Source organism: Mustelus asterias, chromosome 10 (genome assembly GCF_964213995.1).
Source record: "Mustelus asterias chromosome 10, sMusAst1.hap1.1, whole genome shotgun sequence".
In the NCBI taxonomy this organism is placed as follows: Eukaryota; Metazoa; Chordata; class Chondrichthyes; order Carcharhiniformes; family Triakidae; genus Mustelus; species Mustelus asterias.
In genome coordinates this window covers 124,065,441-124,082,119 of record NC_135810.1, presented here as the reverse complement: position 1 = coordinate 124,082,119, position 16,679 = coordinate 124,065,441, and the positions used below count along the sequence as shown (strand labels likewise).

The 16,679-nt window shown below is 49.8% G+C and overlaps 2 protein-coding genes across 15 annotated transcripts in view; one reads left to right on the top strand and one right to left on the bottom strand.

Moving 5' to 3' along the window:
- LOC144499965 (interleukin-1 receptor type 2-like) overlaps positions 1-3,211 on the top strand; it is a 1,647,203-nt gene extending 1,643,992 nt beyond the window's left edge. For 4 of the 7 annotated variants that reach the window (XM_078222708.1, XM_078222704.1, XM_078222701.1 and 1 more), the window contains 2 exons: positions 827-875; positions 2,256-3,211. In XM_078222708.1, coding sequence (XP_078078834.1) covers positions 827-870 — 44 coding nt within the window. In that variant the 3' untranslated portion in view covers positions 871-875; positions 2,256-3,211. The remainder of the gene's footprint in view (positions 1-826; positions 876-2,255) is intronic. The other 3 variants (XM_078222706.1, XM_078222702.1, XM_078222705.1) reach the window with 1 other exon arrangement.
- Positions 3,212-12,046: 8,835 nt separating this feature from the next.
- The window catches only part of LOC144499936 (nuclear mitotic apparatus protein 1-like), a 105,592-nt gene continuing 100,959 nt past the window's right edge, over positions 12,047-16,679 (bottom strand). For all 8 annotated transcript variants that reach the window (XM_078222641.1, XM_078222642.1, XM_078222643.1 and 5 more), the window contains 2 exons: positions 14,006-14,155; positions 12,047-12,746 (listed from right to left, as the gene is read on the bottom strand). In XM_078222641.1, the coding sequence (XP_078078767.1) occupies positions 12,705-12,746; positions 14,006-14,155 (192 nt within the window). In that variant the 3' untranslated portion in view covers positions 12,047-12,704. The remainder of the gene's footprint in view (positions 12,747-14,005; positions 14,156-16,679) is intronic.

Below are 16,679 nucleotides of genomic sequence, written 5' to 3'. Positions count from 1 at the left end.
GTGCAGCACTCCCTCAGGACTGACCCTCTGACAGTGCGGCACTCCCTCAGTACTGACCCTCTGACAGTGCAGCACTCCCTCAGCACTGACCCTCGACAGTGCAGCACTCCCTCAGGACTGACCCTCTGACAGTGCGGCACTCCCTCAGTACTGACCCTCTGACAGTGCGGCACTCCCTCAGGACTGACCCTCTGACAGTGCGGCACTCCCTCAGGACTGACCCTCTGACAGTGCGGCACTCCCTCAGGACTGACCCTCTGACAGTGCGGCACTCCCTCAGTACTGACCCCAGACAGTGCAGCACTCCCTCAGTACTGACCCTCTGACAGGGCAGCATTCCCTCAGTACTGACCCTCTGACAGTGCCGCACTCCCTCAGTACTGACCCCCTGACAGTGCAGCACTCCCTCAGTACTGACCCCCTGACAGTGTGGCACTCCCTCAGTACTGACCCCCTGACAGTGTGGCACTCCCTCAGTACTGACCCCCTGACAGTGTGGTACTCCCTCAGTACTGATCCCCTGACAGTGTGGCACTCCCTCAGTACTGACCCTCTGACGGTGCAGCTCTGAAGGGGATGGACATGTTCAACTGAAGTATCAAAGCCAGATGCAACGATGGACATCTGGTTTGAATGTGCCAGAGCTGATGTCCACATTCCTAGTTGTGTAAGTTTTATTTTCCCCACCTCAGTTCCTGCTGTCCTGACTAATGGGTCAATCTGAGGGAGGGAGAGGTGACCGTAACAGTGCTGTACTGCAACTGGTAACAACAGAATAAAAACCTCATGGCTTAAACTCCTCTCTCTCCTCGTCATTAAATTACAGTGAGAAAGAAGGTCTCACTCTCGCAGACTGGGCCGGTAAGATGAAACGGGTAAGAATTTTAATTTTCATTGAACTCTCTAACTCAGATGTTGACTTGTCAAATGTACTGATACAGTGAAAAGTATTGTCTCTTGTACACTATACAAAGAATACCATTCATAGAGTACAGAGGGGAGAAGGAAAGGAGAAAGCGCAGAATATAATGTTGTAGTTACAGCTAGGGTGTAGAGAAAGACCAACTTAATGCAAGGTAGGTCCATTCAAAAGTCTGACAGCAGCAGGGAAGAAGCTGTTCTTGAGTCGGTTGGTACGTGACCTCAGACTTTTATATCTTTTTCCTGACAGAAGAAGGTGGAAGAGAGAATGTCCGGGGTGCGTGGGGTCCGTGATTATGCTGGCTGCTTTTCCGAGGCAGCGGGAAGTGTAGACAGAGTCAATGGATGGGAGGCTGGTTTGCGTGATGGACAGTCAGATATGCTGAGTATTTCCGGCACTTTCTGTTTTTATTTCAGGATTCCAGTATCCACATTTTCATGGTCACCATTTCTGGGACTAGATTTCAATTTCAGATTTTAAAAAAATGAATTGAATGATGTGGTGGGATTTGAACCCATGTCCCCAGACCATTCGCCTAGACCTCTGGATTACTAGCCCAGTGACGTTACCACTATGCCACTGCCTCGTACTGTGCTTGTCTAGAGATGAACTAAATCTCTCCGCACTGTGACTAAACATTTACTCTTCCACTATGCTGCTGAATCCCAAATCTGTGCCCAGGTTTCCTGCTGCTCCACACTGGCATCCCTCTCACCAGGATTCAACCTGTCACAGCAGTGAAGCAGTTCAGATCAAAGTCAGAATGAATATCTGAGACAACAGTGAACCATCTCTCGTCAAGGGCAGTGCAAACCGACTTAATCATGAATTGCAAATGGGGAACAGAGAGCGGTGTGTCGGGCTCCAGGGTAAAAGGGGGGGGGTGTGTGTGCGCGTGCGCGGCAGCAGCATGGTGGCACTGTGGTTAGCACTGCTGCCTCACAGCTCCAGGGACCTGTGTTCGATTCCCGGCTTGGGTCACTGTCTGTGTGGTTTGCGTGTTCTCCCTGAATCTGTGGGGGTTTCCTCCGGGTGCTCCAGTTTCCTCCCACTCCAAAGATGTGCAGGTTAGGTGGATTGGCTCTGCTATATTGCCCCTTAATGTCCCAGGATGAATAGGTTAGAAGGATTAGCAGAGTAAATATGTGGGGTTGGGGCCTGAGTAGGATTGTTGTCAGTACAGGCTCGATGGGCCGAATGGCCTCCTTCTGAAGTGGAGGGAATTTTGTGATTCTAGGGGGAATGGGATTAATTGGATAGTTCCCTCCGATAAGCAAGATGGGCTGAATATCCTGTGTGTGCTTTCAATGAGGTTTTGTTTTATATTTTGCAGCAGCAATGCAAGTAGAAGTGGGAGATATATCTGCAAACAAAATTCGATGCTGTGAAGTTATAGGAGACAATCCTGCAACATGCTAACCTCCTAAAGGCTGCATTCTGCACCACTGCAATGAACTGTGACAGAAAGATGTCCTAAGAACTGACAACCCCGTAGTGTCTGCTACACCGCTGTACTGTCCATGAAAATTAAACAGAACTAGTTTACAGTCTACCTGGACATCTTTTGTTTCATTTTAGTATTCTTCTCATTTTGAGGCATCAGCCTTGGCTGTTCGGTGACACATTCCTACCTCGGATCTCGGAGATTGTGGATTCGAGTCCCACTTTGGAGACTTGAGCACCATAATGTAGCCCCAAGCCCCCAGTGCAGTGTTGAGGACATGCTGCACTGTCACAGGTACCAGCTTTCACCTCCGATCTCCCACACCTGCTATTGGAAAAGCAAAGGAGTTCTCCATCAGGTGTCCTGGCCGATGTTTATCCCTTAACTAATGCCACAAATGCACCATCATATCAGTTTGTGGATCCTCGCTATGGGCACAGATAGCTGTGTTTCCCAAACAACAACTGTGGCTACATTTCAGATGTTTTTCAATAGCTGTTAAATGATGCAGGACATCACATAGTTGTGAAAGGCGCTATAGAAATTAAAGTCTTCGCACAAGGAAACCAGACTCATGTGTTTTCACAGTAACTTCATTGGTGTGTTAATGTAAACCTACTTGTGACACTAATAAATAAACTCAAGTTTTAACATTCCAACATTAAGATAGTCTATTAAGTTTGGAACTATTAAGTTTGTACGCTTAAAAAAAAAACTTCCAACAAAGTAACTTTGAGATTAAAAACACCATCTAATTTTGAAGTTTTTGAATCAATAAATCATACTATGAATTTGCTGTTTCATAAGAATGCACATTGATGATACTATTAAAGTTTCATTTACTGTACTGAGATCTTTACAGCTGCTATTTAATTATGGTACAAAAATATAGCACAAAATTTCATTCTTGAGGACAACAGATTGATGGAAAGAGGTGAGGTTAATTACACCTCTCTCAGAGGGCCAGCATAGATATGATGGGCCAAATGGCCACTTCAGGGATGATGTGGAGATGCTGGTGGTGGACTGGGGTAAACTCAGTAAGAAGTCTCACAACACCAGGTTAAAGTTCAACAGGTTTATTTGGTAGCACGAGCTTTCGGAATGTTGCTCCTTCTTCAGGTGAGTGAAGAGTTGTGTTCACAAACAGGGCATATATAGACACAGACTCAATTTACAAGATAATCTTCACTCACCTGAAGGAGCAGCAACACTAAAAGCTTGTGCTATCAAATAAACTTGTTGGACTTTAACCTGGTGTTGTGAGGTCTCTTCAGGGATCTCAGGGTAATACAGCACGGAAGGATGATGTATCAGAGTTTTGGAATATTTGATGCTTATGTGGAGAGTGCAGGAAGGGTGTGAGGGGAGAGGGTGCGAGTGCAATAGCAGTGAAAACAGTTTAATATTTCCGTTTCTGATATTGGAGCACAATCCTCAGCACTGCAGGAACGAGCTCACCCAGCTAACGGACACGAGCTGCCTCTGTTTGTCAGCCATGTCTCAGTGCGGAGCACTCTCGCTCCGAAGGCAGAAAGTTGAGACAAGGCCCACTCCAGTGACTCAAACACATCATTTAGGTTGATATTCCACTGCAGTGCAGAGGGTCATCACTGAGGAAGTGCCGCACTGTCAGTCAGTACTGAGGGAGTGCTGCACTGTCAGAGGGTCAACACTGAGGGAGTGCTGCACTGTCAGACAGTACTGAGGGAGTGCCGCACTGTCAGAGGGTCAGTACTGAGGGGGTGCTGCACTGTCAGAGGGTCAGTACTGAGGGAGTGCCGCACTGTCAGTCAGTACTGAGGGAGTGCCACACTGTCAGTCAGTACTGAGGGAGTGCCGCACTGTCAGTCAGTACTGAGGGGGTGCTGCACTGTCAGAGGGTCAGTACTGAGGGGGTGCTGCACTGTCAGAGGGTCAGTACTGAGGGAGTGCCGCACTGTCAGAGGGTCAGTACTGAGGGAGTGCCGCACTGTCAGTCAGTACTGAGGGAGTGCTGCACTGTCAGTCAGTACTGAGGGAGTGCCGCACTGTCAGTCAGTACTGAGGGAGTGCCGCACTGTCAGTCAGTACTGAGGGAGTGCCGCACTGTCAGTCAGTACTGAGGGAGTGCCGCACTGTCAGTCAGTACTGAGGGAGTGCCGCACTGTCAGTCAGTACTGAGGGAGTGCCGCACTGTCAGTCAGTACTGAGGGAGTGCCGCACTGTCAGTCAGTACTGAGGGAGTGCCGCACTGTCAGTCAGTACTGAGGGAGTGCCGCACTGTCAGTCAGTACTGAGGGAGTGCCGCACTGTCAGTCAGTACTGAGGGGGTGCTGCACTGTCAGAGGGTCAGTACTGAGGGGGTGCTGCACTGTCAGAGGGTCAGTACTGAGGGAGTGCCGCACTGTCAGAGGGTCAGTACTGAGGGAGTGCTGCACTGTCAGAGGGTCAGTCTTTCAGACGAGGCATTAAACAGAATTTTTACCTGCCCCCTCAGGTGGATTTGACACTATTCCAAAAACAGGCCCCTTCTCCCTGCTTCTTTTCTGGGGCAGTGATAACCGTCCTGATGCCTGGTTTTCCTCTTGTCCTGAATTGGAAAATTTCATCAAGTTCCATTTTCCTCTGAAGTTTCATGTCGTCCATTCCAGACTCCTCCCTTCCTCATCTCTCTGCTCATTTCTGGAGATAAGCCACCAACTCCCACAATTACCTCGTTTCCATTTCCACACACTCTGTATCGATTCATTCTTCCTCTTCCTCCATCGTATCGGTTTTGATGATGATGCAGTCTTCCACAGAAGCCCTTTTCCAATTATTTTCTGCCACCCCCAATTTGTTACCACCAAAAGCATCTTCCCTGCCAGCATTCCCAAGGGGACCATCTCCCCCCCCACCCCTCCTCCCCATGATACCCTGGTTTAATCAACACAAATGTGAAGTTGCTTTTCCACACAAAACCAGGAGCAACACCTGCCTTTTTAATTCCTCCCTCCTCGCCATCCAGGACCCAAAACATTCCTTCCAGGTGAAGCAGTGATCCACTCGTCCTTCTTTCAGCATAGCACACTTGGAAAAAACCACATGATTTTACGGGATGCGGCTGCCACTGGCTAGACCAGCAGTTATTGTCCATCCCTAATTGTTTTTATTTATTATTAGTCACATGTAAGGCTTACATTAACACTGCAATGAAGTTACTGTGAAATTCCCCCAGTCGCCACACTCCAGCGCCTGTTCGGGTCAATGCACCCTAGCCAGCACCTCTTTCAGACTATGGGAGGAAACCAGAGCACCCGGAGGAAACCCACGCAGACACATCCCTGGCGCTGTGAGGCAGCAGTGCTAACCATGAGCTGCCCTTGAGATGGGTGAGCTGCAGTTCATGTGGTATAAATACACCCACAGTGCTGTTGGGGAGGGAGTTCCCAGATTTTAAACCAGCAACAGTGAATGGCGATATATTTCCAACTCTGGATGTTCAGTGACTTGGAGGGAAACCTCCATGTGGTGGTGTTCCCAGGTCTTGTCCTTGATGGTAGAGGTCGTGGTCTTGGAAGGTGCCGTCTAAGGAGCCTTGGTGAGTTGCTGCCGTGCATCTTGTAGATGGTACACACGGCTGCCACTATTCAGTGGGAGCAGAGGGAGTGAATGTTTGTAGATAGGGTGCCAACCAAGTAAGCTGCTTTGTCCTGGATGGTGTTGAGCTTCTTGAGTGTTGTTGGAGCTGCACCCATCCAGGCAAGTGGAGAGTATTCCATCACGCTCCTGACTTGTGCCTTGCAGAAGGTGGACAAGCTCTGGGAAGTCTGGAGATGAATTACTCGCTGCAAGATTCCTAGCCTTCTGACCGGCTCTGGTAGCCACAGTACTTATATGGCTAGTCCAGTTCAGTTTTTGGCCAATGGTAACCCCCAGGATGTTGATAGTGGGGGATTCAGTGATGGGAATGCCATTGATTGTCAGGGTGAGATGATTAGATTCTCTCTTGTTGGTGATGGTCACTGCCTGGCACTTGTGTGGCGTGAATGTTAGCTGCCACTTGTCAGCCCAGGCCTGGATATTGTCCAGATCTCGCTGCATTTGTACACGGGGCTGCTTCAGTATCTGAGGAGTGGCGAATGGTGCTGAACATTGTGAACATCCCCACGTCTGACCTTACGATGGAGGGAAGGCCATCGATGAAGCAGCAGATGGTTAGGCCCAGGACACAATCCTGAGGGATTGCTACAGTGATGTCCTGGAGCCGAGATGCCCATACTATATTTGCTGCTCTCAATGTTGTCCCCTCTCCACTGAGGAGTCCAAATGCAGATTGGGAGACCACTTTTCGAACATCTCTGTTCTATCTACAAGCCATCTTTTGTTTCAATTCTTGCCCCATCACCATTCCCTTTGACCCTGGGACTGCCATTCAATCTCTCGTCTCCCACTCTATCACAGACCTGCCTTTTGTCTTTGCCCCGCCCACCCCTTACACCTACTACATTTCTAACTTTCCCAGCTCTAATGAAACGTTAACTCGGTTTCCCTCTCCATAGACGCTGCCAGACCTGCTGAGTATTTCCAGCATTTTGATTTTATTTGGGAAGGTGCTGTGTGGGACATGACCTATTCTCTCCCTTTCTCAGCTAGTCTGCTCCCAGGCCCCAGAGACAGCAGAGTATTGGGGAGATTCCAGCTCCGTTAGCCTGTTTAAAGGAGTTAACTCCACCCAGTCTGCCTCAGAGTAAATCTGCTGTGCTACAGCGTCACAATCCCTTCAAAAACTACAAGCAGCAAGTATGCAACAGATACATTTAGTTTATTAAGTGGAGACAACATTTAGGATTACACTGTGCATTCGGTAGGACTGCACTGTAGAGAGAGAGAGAGAGTCTAAACACCTTGTATAAAAAAATTAATAGTTTTAAAAGCCTGCTTTAGAGAGAGAGCGAATAGTACATCATTTCAGACAGTGACATAGTGATAAAAATCACTGCAAACCCAGTCAATGTCCCACTGTCTGCAGACAGATGATGGGACCACCAGGAACCTGCTCCAGTGACCACCGACCGCATCTCACACAACCTAAACACACAGTGGGGTCACTGGAACCTGACAGATTCTCTATCAGTACAAGTGCTCGATAGTTCCTGCTTATGCTGGCTGGTGTTGATATGAAGAGGGCACTGGAAACAAAATATAAACGGGGAGGAGGTATCCCTGGGTCAGGCTGACTGGGAGGAGGGGGGGGAAGGTAGGTGCATGCTTTGTGCCAAATTCTTCCATGTCTCGGCTTGCACTGCCTCCTTCACCCACAGCGCCTGCAGGGTCACCTTGCTTTCACACGGGACCTGGACGGCGTTTGTGGCAGATTGGCCTGAATGGTGGTCAGCCAGCAGCATGACACGCTTCAGAAACTTATTTTTAAAAAGTGCGCCTCCATGGTGACCACGGGCCCCACATTGGGGGGGGCGGGAGGTCATTGGGATTCTGGGAGTCACTGGCACTCACTCCCATTCAACCTGATACAAAGGCAGATCCAGTTGGAAAATATTTTGAGGCCTGGAGTGGAGACACTAAATACACGCACACACTTGGGGAACACACTGAGCCACAAACACCTGCCGCTAACTGCAGCTTTGAGTTTCATTCCAACTTCTCTGCAAAGCAATCACACAGTCGGATAGGCAGACGGACACACGCACCCCCCGACACACACGCACGCGCACACCCTCACCCCCCTGACACACACACACCCCCCCCCGACACACACCCCCCCCCGACACACCCCTCCCCCCGACACACACACACCCCTCCCCCTGACACACACACACACACACCGCCCGACACATACACACACCCCTCCCCCCCCGACACACACACCCCCCCCGACACACACCCCTCCCCCCCCGACACACACACACACACACACCCCGACACACACACACACACCCCCCGACACACACACACACACCCCCCGACACACACACACACACCCACCGACACACACACACACACCCACCGACACACACACACACACCCACCGACACACACACACACACCCACCGACACACACACACACACCCACCGACACACACACACACACCCACCGACACACACACACACACCCACCGACACACACACACACACCCACCGACACACACACACACACCCACCGACACACACACACACACCCACCGACACACACACACACACCCACCGACACACACACACACACCCACCGACACACACACACACACCCACCGACACACACACACACACCCACCGACACACACACACACACCCACCGACACACACACACACACCCACCGACACACACACACACACCCACCGACACACACACACACACCCACCGACACACACACACACACCCACCGACACACACACACACACCCACCGACTCACACACACACACCCACCGACACACACACACACACCGACACACACACACACACCCACCGACACACACACACACACCCACCGACACACACACACACACCCACCGACACACACACACACACCCACCGACACACACACACACACCCACCGACACACACACACACACCCACCGACACACACACACACACCCACCGACACACACACACACACCCACCGACACACACACACACACCCACCGACACACACACACACACCCACCGACACACACACACACACCCACCGACACACACACACACACCCACCGACACACACACACACACCCACCGACACACACACACACACCCACCGACACACACACACACACCCACCGACACACACACACCCACCGACACACACACACCCACCGACACACACACACACACCCACCGACACACACACACACACACCCCGACACACACACACACACACCCCGACACACACACACACACCCCGACACACACACACACACCCCGACACACACACACACACCCCGACACACACCCCGACACACACACACACACCCCGACACACACACACACACCCCGACACACACACACACCCCCCGACACACCGACACACCCCCCCCGACACCCCCCGACACACACACACACACCCCCCGACACACACACACACACCCCCCGACACACACACACCCCCCGACACACACACACACACACCCCCCGACACACACACACACACACCCCCCGACACACACACACACACACCCCCCGACACACACACACACACACCCCCCGACACACACACACACACACCCCCCGACACACACACACACACACCCCCCGACACACACACACACACACCCCCCGACACACACACACACACCCCCCGACACACACACACACACCCCCCGACACACACACACACACCCCCCGACACACACACACACACCCCCCGACACACACACACACACCCCCCGACACACACACACACACCCCCCGACACACACACACACACCCCCCGACACACACACACACACCCCCCGACACACACACACACACCCCCCGACACACACACACACACCCCCCGACACACACACACACACCCCCCGACACACACACACACACCCCCCGACACACACACACACACCCCCCGACACACACACACACACCCCCCGACACACACACACACACCCCCCGACACACACACACACACCCCCCGACACACACACACACACCCCCCGACACACACACACACACCCCCCGACACACACACACACACACCCCCCGACACACACACACACACACCCCCCGACACACACACACACACCCGACACACACACACCTTGGTGTTCACCAGTGCTGATCAGCCTAGTCAGATCCTCAACAGTTTAAGTGAAAAAAATGGATGTGTTTCCCAGACTGGCATTAGGCATTCTAAAAATTAAATAAATTTGTGCCCTTAGCCAGCTGGGACTTTGTTACCAGCTTGTGATGCCCTGTGGCTGCGGTGACTGAAGTTAGCCATGTGTCCTTAAAAGTTCAATATTCAACTTCATTATACCTACAAGAGCTTAAAACAGGCTTATCATAATAAACACACAATCACTGATTAATAATGTCTACATATACATAACCTAGCACTGCGGCATACAGGAGGCAGCTTGCAAAGGGCTGAGACCTAAAATGACATGTCTGATAACACTGCCAAGATTCACTTAGTGTTCTACAGACAGTGGCACTGGGAGCGTTGGGCCCTCGAGCAGTGGCAGGTAGGTGGACGATGCTAAGAGAATGACCTGCACTAAGACTCCCAGCATCAGAATCCTGGATACAGGAGCTGCCTGAACATCAACAACGAATACTTTCATTTATTCAAAGTTGCTTAAGAATAAAGTGGACAACTGGGTAAGTGAGTCTTATGGGTAACAGAGCCAAAAGATTTACAGTCAGCTCACCAGGCGGAAGGCAGCATTTACTGCTGTTTTTCACTCCAATATTCAGGTTGGGGAGTGGGGAATAAGAAGCTGCAATCTGAATCTGATCACTATAAACTTTGCCTCTATCTCTCTCCAACTTTACCACCAGTCAGAATTCTCAATTCTGCAATTTCTCACTGTTTTGAGTTGAGGATCCATTCAAAGTCCAGCTGGTTAACTAGAGACACACACGGAGATACGTCTCATAGGTGAGGCTATTCCAAGCCAAATCTCTCCCACCACTCTCCACCTGGAGATGGGAGGGACAAGGTAGTGAAAGGTGAGTGAAGTCACGATCAGGTGCACTCTCAAGGGCGGAGACACAGCCTGGTGCTGGTTACACTCACACACAGGGGAACAAGGTGGGGTTTGGAGTCACACTGCACAATGTCAGCAGCTAATGTGTCAGCCAGGTCTCTGGGGGGTGGGGGGGCAGAGCCTGGGGAGGGTTGTGCAAATCTGACTGTGGTCAACACTTGCCTAAATACAGCACAAAGTTATCCAAAATATTTCTTCGCTAACACGCTGCGATTTCAAATGAACCTGAAAGTAGTGACAGGCCCCAGAGAAAGCAACAAAATGATACAACTGTCAAAATCGGACCTGATCGAAAGGATCGGGTTTTGATGCCACCTCCACCCAACTGATCGGCAATATTCCTTTGGGTCAGGTTAGCAGACCAGGTCTCCATTCTTATGCCTCCTCTCCTGTATAGTCACAACGCAACAATGCTCGACAGCTACAATCTAACTAGCTGCAGGAATACTCCATCAAGCTGTACAGTGGCAGTGCCAACTTTCAGTCCTGAGGATCGAGCAGGACGTGGGTGCGAGGAGTCTTGGCTTCTCCCAATTTGGACATGGGATCAAGAAGTGCTCTAGGTGGTTAGGGGGGGTGGGGGGGGGATAAGGTCTACCCGAGGCTGGATAAACTCCCCGGGGAGATAAGGTCTACCCAAGGCTGGATAAACTCCCCGGGGAGATAAGGTCTACCCGAGGCTGGATAAACTCCCTGGGGAGATAAGGTCTACCCAAGGCTGGATAAACTCCCCGGGGAGATAAGGTCTACCCAAGGCTGGATAAACTCCCCGGGGAGATAAGGTCTACCCAAGGCTGGATAAACTCCCTGGGGAGATAAGGTCTACCCGAGACTGGATAAATTCCCCGGGGGATAAGGTCTACCCGAGGCTGGATAAACTCCCAGGGGGGTAAGGTCTACCCGAGGCTGGATAAACTCCCAGGGGGATAAGGTCTACCCGAGGCTGGATAAACTCCCCGGGGAGTTTAAGGTCTACCCAAGGCTGGATAAACTCCCCGGGGGATAAGGTCTACCCGAGGCTGGATAAACTCCCCGGGGGATAAGGTCTACCCGAGGCTGGATAAACTCCCCGGGGAGTTTAAGGTCTACCCAAGGCTGGATAAACTCAGTCCCCACTCCCAGCTCAGGGAGTTGGACCCCAACATGTATTCTTTATAAAGTTATGCGCACGAACCTGTCCCTGCAGGCGACAGGTGCTAAATGCTGCCACTGTACAGCCTTATCAAAGAAGGAAACTGCTTCAAAAGCACCAACAGGAAAATTTACAACAGGCAAGGCTTGCAAAAGGACGTAAGAAATATAGTTTGATAGAAAGTTTCAGCCGCGATCCTAATACTGGAGTAAATCAGTATGAGCATTTAAAACTAGGAGGCAGGAGTGTAATAGGGAGTTAATTAACTCTCCCTCCTGGATACTAATGTACTCTACGCTGACTGGTATAACTCACCCTCCTGGATACTAACGTACTCTACGCTGACTGGTATTCAGTCTGACCTCGTTAATCACTCTTAAGGCAAATTGTTTCATTAAAAAAATAAAAGAGTAAGCCAACGGTTTGCCCGAGTTCCTTCAGGCAGAACAGGTCTTCACAAACATCCAACCCTGCACAGGTTAGTCTCCTGCTCAGGGATCTTGCCAAATCGCTCTCCAATCAACACTCACATCTTCACGTTCCTGGGCATTTTGCGGGTGCCAATTTCCTGAAATAGAAGTGAAAAAAAAAATCACAAGTAAACAATGAGCCAGAGGACAGAGCAAACAGCATCGTGAAACACCCAGATCACCTGAGTTTAGTTCTGTCCAAGGAGTAAACATTGGTCCAAGAGTCATAGAATCCTTACAGTGCAGAAGGAGGCCATTCAGCCCATCGAGCCGACACCAAACACCACAGAGAACACCCTGCTTCATGTCTCGATCCGCAACGGCCACTATTACCAGCTCCTGGGGGATGGTGTTACAGGCAACAGCGCTGTCCAGCAGGCTGGGTGGCACACAGTGGCAGGGGAGGCTGTACATGAGCTCACTGGTCTCACGCCCCCACCCACTGTTTCATTGCGAGGGAGCCCATGGTGAAATGGCCTACAGACACCCACTGGGCCAGCTGCCTGCAGCAAGGCCTAGTAGGACAAGGATGCAGGTTCAGGGCACCATGGTGATATGAGAATGAAGACCATCCCTGTATCCAGTCTGTCCAGCACTGTCAGAATTTTATACATTTCAATTCGATCCCCTTTCATTCTTCTAAATTCCAGTGAATACAGGCCCAGTCGATCCAGTCTCACCTTGTTTGGTAATCTAGCCATCCCAGGAATCTGCCTGGTGAACCATCGCTGTACTCCCTCTATGGAAATTATTTCCTTTCTTAGAAAAGGGAAAGAAAAACTGCACACAATACTCCAGCTGTGGTCTCACTAAGGCCCCGTTCAGGCTGCAGTGAGACATCCTTGCTTCTGTACTCAAGTCCTTTTGCAATGAAGACCAATGTACCATTTGCCTTCCTAACTGTTTGCTTTCAGTGACTGGTGTACGAGGACACCCAGCTCCTTTGTACATCAACATTTCCCAATCTCTCACCAGTTAAATACTCTGCCATTTTGTTTCTCTGTCTGCAGTGGATAACTTCACATTCATCCAAGTGTTTGTACATTTGCCATGTAATCGCCCACTCACTCGCATTGAATAAATCTGGTGATTTCTGGGCTGCAATTAAAGTGACCACAAGGTGACTGGATTGTTGTGAAACACCCAGCTGGTTCACTCGTGTCCATTAAGAGGAGAAATCTGTAGTCCTTACCCATTCTGGGCCCATATCGGACTCCAGCCCCACACCAATGGTTAATTTTCAATACTTCCAGCAAACTAGAGATAAGCAAGAAACACTCGGAACCCAACAAGTATTCAAAAACGGCAAGCTTTCCTCCCGATACTCGCACCCCTGCATTTTAAATCAGATTATTACCTTTTTAGAATTTGATTTGGGAGATTTCTTGGACGATTTCTTTGGGGTTTTCTTGGGAGTTGCCCTTTTATTGATGCCCCTCATCAGGGTGCTGCCCAGTCTTCGAGGCGTATTCAAGACAGTGTAAGATATCGACTTGCGTCTATCATCCTGGGAGGAAAAAGGAAGGAAAGACAAAAAGGTAAATGAAGGGGCGTTTAAGAGGCATCCACAGGCCGGGAACAGAGGGATACGGACCACGTACAGGCAAAAGATCCTTCATTTAGAAAGGCGTCATGTGTCGGCACAGGCTTGGTGGGCCGAAGGGCCAGTTCCTGTACTGTACCATTCTTTGGAAGAGGGGACTGAAACTTCTCTCCTATGGGAGTTGACAGGGGAGTTTGTAAACCTGCAGCTGAGGACTGAAGCTCAATTCTGACAGTGTGGTGCAAGTAAGGTTTCAGATCAGTCAACAGATGGAGGAGGTGATGCTACAGCATGAGGCACTGTGGAAGAGAGCAACTGGATTTCACAGAATGGTTACTGCACACAGGGAGACCATTCGGCCCATAGTGTCTGCGTTGGCGCTCTGAATAAGCAAGTTATGGCACTACCCATCACCCCGTTCACTTTCCCTTTCACACAATAATCCAATTCCCTCTTGAAAGCCTCGATTGAAGTTGCCTCCACCGCACTCTCAGGCAGTGCATTCCAGATCTTAATCATTTCTCATGTCTCCATTTGCTTCTTTTGTCAATTCTGTGCCCTCTAGTTCTCAATCCTTCCAGCAATGGGAACAGTTCTTCCCTATCTACTCTGTCCATGCCCCTCATGATTTTGAGCACCTCAATCGAATCTCCTCTCATCCCCCTCTTCTCCAGGGAGAACAGTTCCAATCTTTCCAACCTATGTAACTGAAAAGCACCCATGAGCTTCAGAGCAAGACAAAAGATAATCCCTAACCATTACTCTAAACCACCACCAGCAGCATTAATAAATCACATCAAAGGGTTCTTGAACAGGGAATTGGAAAATAATGTACAACATCTGTTTTCACTAATTTCTTTTGGTGAAAGAAAATCTTTACTAGGTCTGGCTCTAAATGTGACTGGTTCTTTCTGAGCAGCTCTGTAAGCCCCTCAGTTGTCTCTCAGCATTGGGGAGGAACTCTGACCTTCCATGAACATGCTGTGTCAGATCTGACTGCTATCAAACCAAACTGACATAACGACAAATTCAATCCACTGAACTCACCCCGATCTGATGTATTGGTTCACGAGCTTCACACTAAAATCCAGACAACCTGACACTGAATTACAGAGCTCTGTATTGTGGGGCAGGTGATCAAAGCTTCAGGTCCCAGTACAAAATTACCTACAATGACACAGCAAGTTAAATGCACCACACGGGCTAATGGGGGAGACACAGATCAAAGAACAAAGAACAAAGAACAATACAGCACAGGAACAGGCCCTTCGGCCCTCCAAGCCCGCGCCGCTCCCCGGTCCAGGATTGAATCCTGAATCCAGGATCCCCGCCCAATTTTCCAGCCTATCTACATACTAATATCCTATCCACCGAGCTGTCCCTCACAGCTACGATGCTTTGTTCATTACAACCTATTAACTCACCCCCACCCCCCCATTCCAGACCATGTGATCTCCAGGGAGAGGCGAAAACCCAGATGGAAAATCCTTCTCGTCTCGACATCACATAAAATCCTACAGTGCAGAAGGAGGCCATTCGGCCCATCGAGTCTGCAGTGTCCACAATCTCACCCAGGCCCGATCCCCATAACCCCACGCTTTTACCCTATCTAGTCCCCCTGACACTATGGGGCAATTTAGCATGGAAAATCCACCTAACCACCCGCAGATCTTTGGACTGTGGGAGGAAACTGGAGCACCCGGGGAAACCCACTCAGACACAAGGAGAACGTGCAAACTCCACACAGACAGTGACCCGAGGCCGGAATCCAACCCGGGTCCTTAGTACTGTGAGGCAGCAGTGCTAACCACTGTGCCACCCTTATCTAGCACATTCTTTCCAAGTTTGAAGATTATATAAAGATGAACAAACCTGTATATCTACAGCAACTTCGACAACCTCAGGACATCCCAAAGTGTTTACTGAAAGTGTAGGGTTAGGAATATCTAATTTATGCTCCACGTGTATAACTTTGAGTGTAGAAATTGACATTTTTAAAAGCCAAGATCAATGAAAACGCCCTGGTTTGAGAAGCTGGTAAACAAATCTGACGTAATTGCAAATCAAAGCATGGCCTACGTTTATTTAATAAAGCCAGAAATGAAAGTGGGAAAACAATAAATGATGGGTAACCGCGAGCTGACGTCTATAACTGTCTCAATAAGGGATTTATGTTATTCGTATTGTTTTCCAGAACAAAGGGAAGATTAGGGAATTGGAGATAATTACTTTTTAAGCTTCTATCTGGACATCTCAGGTGTGCCATGGGGATAAATTTCCAAGTCTTTTGTGTTCTTCTTGGAGTTTTTAATCTGTGTTTCTTCTCATATTAACAGGCAGTCAGCCTGGCAACACCACTGAGATAGGCAAGGAGAATCTGTCAGAGACTGTAAAGCAGCTGGGAAGCCAGGAGCAGAAGGCAAGCAGAAACCAGGGTGGGGTAGTGTTTCTGATTTGGAGTCACTAAACAAGAATTCAGGGAGGTTTT